At 41.1% G+C, this 10,221-nt stretch overlaps 2 protein-coding genes across 2 annotated transcripts; one reads left to right on the top strand and one right to left on the bottom strand.

Annotated features, from left to right (window-relative positions):
- Positions 1 to 1,629: 1,629 nt before the first annotated feature.
- On the top strand, positions 1,630 to 7,817 carry LOC109469316 (carbohydrate sulfotransferase 15-like). Its single transcript, XM_019767822.1, has 8 exons — positions 1,630 to 2,085; positions 2,413 to 2,621; positions 3,412 to 3,560; positions 4,345 to 4,482; positions 5,216 to 5,372; positions 5,901 to 6,057; positions 6,996 to 7,143; positions 7,606 to 7,817. Exons 1-8 carry the CDS (start codon positions 1,825 to 1,827, stop codon positions 7,803 to 7,805), a joined length of 1,419 nt encoding a protein of 472 aa, XP_019623381.1. The 5' UTR covers positions 1,630 to 1,824; the 3' UTR covers positions 7,806 to 7,817.
- A 1,791-nt stretch (positions 7,818 to 9,608) lies between these two features.
- On the bottom strand, positions 9,609 to 10,221 carry LOC109469068 (C-type lectin 1-like). The gene is made up of 2 exons (XM_019767454.1): positions 9,942 to 10,221; positions 9,609 to 9,625 (listed from the first exon to the last, which is right to left on the bottom strand). The coding sequence occupies exons 1-2, from the start codon at positions 10,219 to 10,221 to the stop codon at positions 9,609 to 9,611; spliced, it is 297 nt and encodes a 98-aa protein (XP_019623013.1).

The raw sequence follows: 10,221 nt of genomic DNA, 5'->3' as shown, positions 1-10,221 counted from the left end.
CAAGCGAACACGGCAAAACAATTATTACCTGTCACCTTGTTTATCATAGCGCCACGTGACGGATAATTGAAAACGCAATAGGTGATGGATTAGGCTGACCCTTTAAGTAAAGGTGCGATAACCGGTGAAAAGGTAATCTACAGATCGCCTGCCACGCCTCGACACTTGGTACACAACAGAAAAGGAGGAAAGAGGCCACCCATTTTTTAATGGTCGTGAGTCAGAGAGCTATGAGTTCTCAATATCACAACAGCACTCAGCATTGAAGAGGAAGGCAAACAGTCGGGAATGGACGTTAAACAGGAACAATGATGTGTTGATTTACTTCTCCATTTCAATAGTCCATCAAAAGCACATCAGGGGGAGATAGGATTGAGGCAAGGGGGGGGGGTGTACTGGTAGTTGCCACAAGCATGCGCAGTGTGATGCATTGTGGGTATTGCGTCAAAGTTAAAGACCCTCTGAAACATGAAACAAATCACATCTGTACATGGTATTAAAATATTGTCTAAACAACAGGGAGAATATTTAACACAACGAGAACGCCGAAAAACGTTTCAATGTTGTCCACAGGTGGATATTTCAGAATTAAAAAGAAAGTTCAAGACACTTTTCCGTTTTACCGATCACTAGTACGCTGAAGTATGATCATCATCATCGAAGATGCTATATTTTGCCATAAAGTGGACTAGAAAAAAATCCAGCGGAAAGTATTCAACATTACTTGGGCTTAAACATTCATTTTTTTCTTTCACCGTAATTCTTGAACGTACAGCTTTCGTAGCCTGAGTACCATCCGGATTTTGCTCCGATAGAATCCGGATTTTGCTCCGCTAGAGTATTTTTTTCTGACTTTGGGGAGCAAAAATCCGGATGGTACCGAGGCTCAGCTCTTGTTCTGTGGTGGACATTGGTCATCATCACCATCTAGCGACTTTACTTTAAATTGCATCATGACGGTGTAGCATGGTAAGAGTTATACTTAGTTCAAAGGAAACAGGTGGTCTGTTACGCAGCAGGAAAATAGCTCTCTCCATCGCTGTGCAATTTGTAAAGCCTGGACGTCCGTTCTGTGACCGATGTTCGCAGGCCACTGAACACCCAATCTGACAGAGCATTAGGAAATAAAAAACTAAACTTTCAACTGCGCATGAGAAAATCGTTTCGGACACAACATTATATTTGAAAACTACAGACGGAGTATGTAATGCGCAAATACCACCTTATATGAGAAGTTCTGCCGAAGTGCTATGTACAATACTTTATGGATTTCGCGCAGGTGCAGTACGTTCTGCCGATTTGCTAGACGGGTCCAGTCGGCAAACAAGGTTGACGGAGTCAGCAGAAAATTTAGGGTAAGTCCCAATTCATTGTAGTGTTGGCAGTTAAGTCTGCTGTTTAGTCTTTTTTTCATAATGACATGTATTGTTCCAACACAGATGAACTTTCATGCTATGACAGAGCATTGTTCAGGCAAAGATGTCCTTAGTTCAGGTAAAAATACGCTGGACTCTCTGTTAGTGAGTTGGACATTTGGCGACCTAAATAGGTCCCGAGGGTTACAATCGGACACACTGGCTACTTGCTCAACAGGTTTTTTTTTTAATTACTTCTCAGGCTGATCAACGAGCCATTTATGTCTGAATGTTGTCAGAGGTAACCCCGGAAGTGGAACCGAACATTTGATGCTTAGCCCTTCGACTGCAGAATAGAAATGTTTTCACCCCAATAGTACAAAACAATAGTCTTCGAATTTCCGTTACATTGCATATAGAATCGACGAGGAGAAATATTCTGAGCGTATCCCGTTGACGGTCAGGGCAGATGACGTCTGCGAACACCCCCGACAGTTCACCCAGGCTGGGCCTCAAGCCCCGACCCCGCCTCTTCTCGGGACATCGCCCGGCTTTGGTAGCGTTTCTATCGTTAGCACTGCTGTGTGCTTACGGCTGGAAATGGAGCGTGGGTCAGCGATGGGCAGTGGAAACATACGATACATCGGCATCATCTCTAAACACTTCCAACTCAGGAGAGAAGACGCGGGGCACCACAGATAACAGACACATGGTGAGGCTGGAACCAGAGGTAAGCATTGTTCTTGCTGATTTAGCGTGTGTGTGCGTGTTTGTTTGTTTGTGTGTGAGTGCACGTGTGTCAGTGTGTGAGTGTTTGTTTGTGTGTGTGTGTGTGCATGTTTATGTGTGAGTGCACGTGTATGGGTGTACGTGTGTGTGCGTGTTTGTTTGTGAGTGCACGTGTGTGTGTGCGTGTGTGTGTGCGCGTGTTTGTGTGTTTTCAAAGTTGATGTAACATCACGTCGGTGTAAAGAATTCCCCAATACCTGTTTGACGAATGTACAGAAATTCACTATGTATAAAATTCACAAAAATCTCCTTAATTTATTAATTGCAGATCTTTGCGGAAATCCCACGTGAGACTCTACCTGATTTCAAGAACCCGTGTTGGTATGAGAAGGTCCCAGAAACAAAACTGGACTCAAATCCGTACAAAACAGGCAAATACTGCAACTCCGGCGGAAAAACGATGAAGACCCTGAATGGGCTATCCAAACACTTCCGGGACCGACTCAAACACAACGAGACAGGGTATTTTCGATTGAGGTGAGCGTTTTGACATAAACTATCTATTGAGCATCAGGAGAGCTAGCTTGTTTTATAACGTTACTTGCTGTCATGGGCTGATTAAATCCCTGCCCCGAGAGTTTGTGGCCGTTAACCTGTAAACCAGGTGACAGCTGATTGGAAATGGCAACTACCAATTGGAGCTCTGGATTCTCTGTCACCATGGAAACTAGTCATCACAGCCTCTATAACATCATGGCAACAGGTAGTTCTCAGTCTGACAATGATTGGTACATGTTGACACAAATGCACCAATCAACATGATAATCATGTAGGATGTCCAACATTCTCTTGAGTAGTTTTGAGCACACTTTGCATCTATTCTTGATTCTGTATCTGTAACGTCAGTAACGTTATCGGTATAGCCGGTATAACCACCCTTCGGCGTAACACACCAGCTTCACAGGCACGCGGCGCGGCGGCAGCCTAAGCTCCGAACGGCTTGTTACACCCAATCTTTGCACATTTAATTGCAGGAGCTGTTTAAAGCTTTCTAGTGATGATGCTTGGTGCTTGGTGTCAACTCTAGATCTACGATCACGGTTCTTGAACAACACTAGTTTTCAACACCTCAATTCTTGGTCGCAAAACTCTGATATTGGAAGGCATGACTGTTTCTTGTTCTTTTCTGGGCTGGTATCAGATACTTGATGTGCGTTTTTTTTCTTCGCACAAACAGTCCGTCCTGGCTCGGAATTATGCTCCTATGTATAGCATAACCGAAGCCTTCATTGCCAAGTCCAACCCCCGTGATTTTCGCTCCCTGCAGATGTTTGCCGTACTTCTACATCATCGGCATGCCCAAGTGTGGGACCTCTGACCTCTACTATCGGCTGACTCAGCACCCGGCTGTTGTCGGCGGGTTGAAGAAAGAGCCCCATTATTGGACCAGAAAGTGCTTTTACAACCAAATGACCGGTAGGATCTATTATGCTTACCGAAGGAAAACATATTGTTTTTGCTCAGTTTCCTCTTCCTCTTCTTCTTCTCCAAACAGTGACCTCTGACCTAAACCAATGTTGTGTCATTCATTCATTAATTTTCATTAATTTTCATTAATTTTCATTAATTTTCATTAATTTTCATTAATTTTCATTAATTTTCATTAATTTTCATTAATTTTCATTAATTTTCATTAATTTTCATTCATTCATTCATTTTCATTCATTGTGATACACCACATACACACGAAAACTCTTGCTTTACGCCCATTCAACGTTTCAACTGATGGAGCTAGTTTCTCATTTTCACCTAATCAAGAGAGCCAGAAGGTGGCAGAACATTTGGGGCCTAGAGTCTGCCAGGGATTCAAGTCTAGAACATTTAAGTTCCAAGACAACTTCAATTCAGTTCTTTACTAGCGTAACCGTTATCAACATCGCACACATACGTTTTTTTTTCAAAGGTAGCCTGTTGTTTTTGCTTCGTTTCTTCTTCTTCTTCTTTTCTTTTCTTCTTCTTCTTCTTCTCCCTCTCCAAACAGTGACCTCTGACCTGACTGAACCAGACTGTCTCTCACCATGGTAACTGGTGTTGGGTTACATAATGTTACAATTTTATAGTAGAAGGGATTTAGACTCCTGTCACCATATACTAGTATATGAATGTGTTTGAGTAAGCATACTATATGCGAAGGTAAACATTATGCATTTGCTTTGCAAATATTACTTTTCTAGTTACAAGATAATATGTTCTATCTCAGGAGTTATTCCAAGCGTCACAGTCCCTGTCCAAGACTATCTGGATCTGTTTGACGGAGCGGCGTGGAGCATCCAGTCCAGGGTCAACAAACGTCTGACATCTTCGGGGCAGGAGGTTGTCAATCATGACGTCATCACAGGTATGTGAGATCGACACGTGATCACACAGTCTGGACCAATCAGTGTCGAGTCTGTCCACGTGATACTGCGACTACAAAAATAGGAAACGACTTAGTGACGCGTTCTTGAGAAATTAATGAAAGATTATCCCTTATTTGAAGAGTCCATTATACATTTGTAGATTAATTAAACGGTATCTAAGTATCATTAATATCTCTGAAATATATAGGACAACTTTAAATTTAGTGAATTTGAACTTCGCCCAATGGTGTAACGTTAATTGAGAGCTGTTACAAATACAGTTATCAAGGTTTCAACACGTTATTCAGTTTTTGGCGACGTCTCAGGGAGGAGCCTAATGGTACTGTATTGTGTGCAGTTCGCAAGAATTCTAGGAATGGTACAGGAATTTTGTCCACAGGCATGGAATGTCCACAGGAATGTCTCCCAGCTCTGTTTTTTGTTGACATGTCCACATTCCTGGAACCCTTGGGAAAATATGCCTGCCCCGGTTGCACCAGATGCCCTTTCTGTGACCCTGGGGCTCGTTCACTATACACTCAGGGGAAGGGAGGGTACCAAGGCTTCCTCAAAATCATGTAATCATGGCAATAACCCTATAATGTATGTTTTCATTGCCAGTCTTGTTATGCTTGATCCCATCTAGCGGATGACGTGAAAATGCACTACAGTTCTAAATCCCTCCCTGAAAGTTTCTTTTTTTAATGGAATTCTGTATTCATACACTGTCAGGTGAAGCCAGCGTGTCCACCCTGTATGATAACCGGCGATGGGGACCAGAGTCGTGGGACGTCTCTACAAACGAGCCCGCCGTCCTGGTGGTGAACCTGCTGCGGGCCGTCCAGCCGCACGCCAAGTTTATCCTCACGATCAGGGACCCTGCGGAAAGGTGATGATGTAGCCTTTCAGTGGCATCCAATGTAGTTTTTAGGGCTTTGCTTTGAAAGTCAATATTCTAGTCAAGTATCTAAGCTGAAACAACACTGTTCCAATGTATATCGGCACTCATGGAGCAAAAATACCAAAACTTCTGACAAAAAACGGTTACTGAAAGGACCCTGGGAGATTTTTAGGGTAATATACCCATTGAGCCATAGGGCACTTATCATTGGGTTTGTTTCTACAATGTGGGAAAGTATGTCTCAAAATCATACAGATTGCCTTATTCAGAATATTTCCAGTTTTGCAGCCCTGAAATTGCATCCATCTAGAAATTGCATCCATCCGGAAATTGCGTTGGATTCCTTCAATACATTTTTGTAAAGCATGAGTAGCCCTGAGTGGTCAGTTAGAATTATAGAATTAACTCTGCCTCAGGACCAAAAGAATCGGTCTACGGGTTAACATCTTCAAAAGGTGATAGTCACCTGCTATAAATATGTCTGGATAAACAGACTGTGCTGATTTTCCCTGGCAGATTGTACTCGGAATATCTGTACTTCACCCAAGGTAAGAAGTCAGCGGCAAAGTTTCACGAGGACGTCATCATCGCTGTTGATGGTTTCAACGCCTGCCTCAAGAACGATTCCGTCCGCTCGTGCACTTACCAACCCAACCTTGTGAAAACGCGAAGCGTAAGCACTTTTTTCTAGGTCTTTGGTGTTATTTTAAGTCTACTCTTTAAGTGGTGTTTAAGGATATGTGATGTTAATCCTGGTCATATATCGTTAATTTATCTCCAAGCAGATTCTGTGGGACAATGGGAGTCTATATAGCCCCCTCCCCCCAAGATGGTTACACAAGGCCAATACAGACTCGCCCTGCCCCACAGTATCTGACTGGAGATTAACTTGAATTCATTGTGATTTAACAGCGACACCTTGCGGGGGCGAGTGAAATTGTCTTATTTATATAACTTTTAACGTATGATAATGAAGGTCATAGAAATAGTTTCTTTTCTTTCTGTTGTCCCTTACTTTGTCACCTATTGGCTTTTTCAAGTAAACTCTCCCCCTACATTCTACTTCCGTTACGATTATCATCCTTGTCATTATTATTTTCTTTTTTTCCCAATATCTCAGTTTTTGTTTTTATTTCTTCCTTTAGTCAAACAGATGTGAACACTTGCATTTTAATAATAATAATAGTTTATTGACAACACTCCTTGTACATGGCAGCGTATAAAACCGCTGAATTACGTACACAGGTTTAAAAACAATTAAACAATAAGGTGAGCTAAACAAACAAAAGACATTGACAAACTAGGTACGAACATAAACAAATTTTCTTAGTTATTACAACTATAGGCATTTTCTTTCAATATGAATAAATGAATTTTTATTTGCGTACCTGTCTTGCGACTTTTGTCGCCCAGCCCATATGGGCTTAAGACACCAGAACATAAACATGAACATGAACATAGGTACAGAAATCATAGAAACATAAATCTACGTCCAAATCAAATTGCATGCTCCACAAGGCTTGCAACTTTACTTTGTTTGATACACAAAACCCCCTTGATCTTCGACTTAGAATACTTAGCAATGGTCACGTGTGTTGATCTCGTTCCCAGGTGAGACTACAGCTGGGGCTGTATGAGGTGTACCTGCGGGACTGGTTCTCTGTGTTCCCCCCGGAACAGATCCTGGTTCAGCGGCTGGAAGACCACTCTAAGAACCCGCGAGTGACAATGACCAGGGTCTTCGAGTTCCTACGGCTGGGTTAGTACTTAAAGATTACATTTGTCTATTTATTTACATATACATGTAAATGTTGACTATAGTAAATGTTATACATTTTGACACATTCCAGTAAATGTTATCATATTTGGTATGGTGGCTTTGAAAAGGTGTCCTAACATGAACACCTGTTCCACTATGCCATTCATCACTCATGTACTGTATGTGGATAAATAGATAACTAAGTGCCATACGTACTAGTGCTGACCAATCTAATGAACGTGTTTTACATGGTAACGCACAACTTCTACGTGTTTCACTGAAATTTGAAATCAGTTTGGTAAATATGTCAGTTTCTGGACTGTCTTGTCTTAATATTCATATTGCAAGTTTTCATCGATGATATATCGTAATAATGGCCATAATTCATATAAGCCATTTGTTATCGAGTCTGGGTGCTTGGGTTTATTACTACCACTCTTTTTAAAACAAAATATTTTACAGGACCTGTTCAAGGCAAATCTCAGAAAGCCATCTTTACCTCGAAGAAGGGACACGCCCGGAGATCGCAGGACGTCCGACTGGGCCCGATGTTGCCGAAGACTCGGCAAATTCTGGACGAGTTTTACCGACCACACAATCGGCGACTTGCGGCGCTTTTGAACGACACGAGATTCCTCTGGCTAAAGGACGGTTCTGTTTGATAAGTGTGCTGCCATATTGGTGGAATCTATATGTACGAGTTGTATGTTCACCGTGTTCATTTGTGTGTTGTACCGTCAACCTTCTCTGTGCGGAGAGGACTGGTCACAAGTCTTAGGAAGATAAAGGTCAAGGTCAAATTTGGGCCTCCTGGTAGCTGACCTTGGTACTCCAGCAGAACTTTTTTTGTATCTTTTGTCCTGAACATGCTATGGTCTTGACTTCTTGGTGACAGATAGATATTCCTGTCAGGAATATGTGGGGTGGGTTTTGCCCCTCCCCCCCCCCAAGCAGCTTGTTTTGGAACTGCAGCGGAGTTTCTGGCGAAATCTTTTAAAGCGGATTAGTCCAGAAAGGAACAAAATGTAGATCTAACCGTTAAATGTTGAAAAAAACTCTGTATATAAAATGATAAACAGTACAACCATAGTACTCATGTATGTGGTACTGCAAATTTATTTTGACTTGTAAACGGGAAATGTTCTAATATTTGAGCATGCAAGAAAATAATGAATAAGATTGTAACGTGTAAGATATCCATACAATACGCCGTTGCTACATCGTATAGTTTTGTCTACATGCATGCTTCCCTTTTTACATTCAAGTAGTAATCAGCACTTCAAAAGTCTGCCTCAAATTATGTTAGTTAAATAATTCTCTAATAAGATTTTATAAAACATGTTTTGGTTCTACACTCAGATACAAAACAATAAAACCTTCAAGGACAGCTAACAAGTAGAATGGTAAAACTTTCCAAGCAACTTGATGTATAATGTTAACCTTCTCATATGGTCTGCTCTGTTAATTCTTACTCAAACACATTCATATATATAGTGACAGGAGTCTAAATTTATCCCTCCTGCTATAAAATTGCAACATGATGTAACCCAACCCTAGTTACCATGGTGACAGACGTCTGGTTCTGGTCATTGACCTTATTTAATTAAATAATGAAATACTGTAGAGTTTTGGTTACAGATCCCTAATGATCATCATGATGATATTGTATTTTGTATATTCTATATGTAATAATGCTACGAATATTCCAAGACAGGTAAAGTGATGTATCGATTAATAACAGTACTTATCAGTCTGTTAACATTTTTGTATACTTTCTAAAGTATTGGTTTAACACATAAATTTTTAGAATAAGTCAAACTACATCAAGCAAACTGTCTTGGATATTGAATAACATAGATTACAGCCAGGCAACAAAAACAAAACTACTGTTTACAAAAAAGGCACTGTTGTTATTCAATATCAAGAACTTTGGTTCACAAATTCATCAAAGTGACATGTATAAATCCCATGAATAAACCTACTAAATCTTAGGTCAGGTGCCTAGGAGTTCCTTCCATGTGTTAGCGTAAGCTTTCATGCTACAAACACTGTTTCACAATTCCAATGCACAGTCACAATCATGTTTCGTTACCTTTTGTTACCCTTTTCACCTTACAGGAACTGCCAACTACTACCAGAAAACTCTACTCTTTCATTTTTGTGGTATTCTTCTTGCTGTTACCACATCTTATCATCTGTCCAATTCCTTCTAATACAATAGGTAGATAAATGTTTTCTACGTGACTAAATGCTGTATATAGTTATCAGATGCATGATCACATTGTTAGTTTTGTGTCTCACTATTCCAGGACATCTAAAGAGCCTGGAGCCATGAATGGTCTAGAAACTCACATATAAGCTGACTCGGTACGGACTCCTGGTCTTTTTCTCAAAACTGTTGTTTTCCCATCGATACCACGACCAAGTCTTGACGTCACGACTTTGCCATTTTCATTTTAGGACGTTCAATTTCCCTCAGCGCCTGGAAAAAAAAGCAAATCAAACAGTTTGATCATTGAATTTTTTTACCACACAGCACAGAGGAAGCAAATGAAACAAAAAGTTATATGCAATGAAGACACTATTTTTTCTTGTGTTAATTGTACACCGACATAAAAACATTTCATGGTATTATAGGTACTTTAGGTAGCTACTGTAAGGCTAATGTTTCATTTGATACAGCTGAAATTTGCATACTTTGCATATACCCTACATCATCATTGCAAATCTAAGGTTTTGTGGTTTCCAAAACCTATAATTATAATCTAAAACATGATACATATGCTTGAAATACTAACCTGATGGTTTGAACTGGCAGATGAAGCCACGCTGCTTGTCACACTTTTCATCATCCCACTGGAAGTTCTTTTCCGCCCAGTACACAGCGCAGTCCTGAACGCCTCGTTTGTTGTTGGGTTCTCCTGGTGCCCAGGCGGTGTAGCCAGTCCCCAGTGCGGTGCCGTCTATCCACTTCCACTGCCCCTCATTCTTCTGATCATGCAAGCCGAACCAGACATCGGCATCCCCGCGCTTGATGAGAGTGAGGAGGAATCCGTTGATGCCGGCATCGCGGGGCAT

The sequence above is a fragment of the Branchiostoma belcheri genome, unplaced genomic scaffold, assembly GCF_001625305.1.
Source record: "Branchiostoma belcheri isolate BF01 breed outbred unplaced genomic scaffold, Haploidv18h27 scaffold20, whole genome shotgun sequence".
NCBI lineage: Eukaryota > Metazoa > Chordata > Leptocardii > Amphioxiformes > Branchiostomatidae > Branchiostoma > Branchiostoma belcheri.
This window is presented reverse-complemented; position numbering and strand designations above follow the sequence as displayed.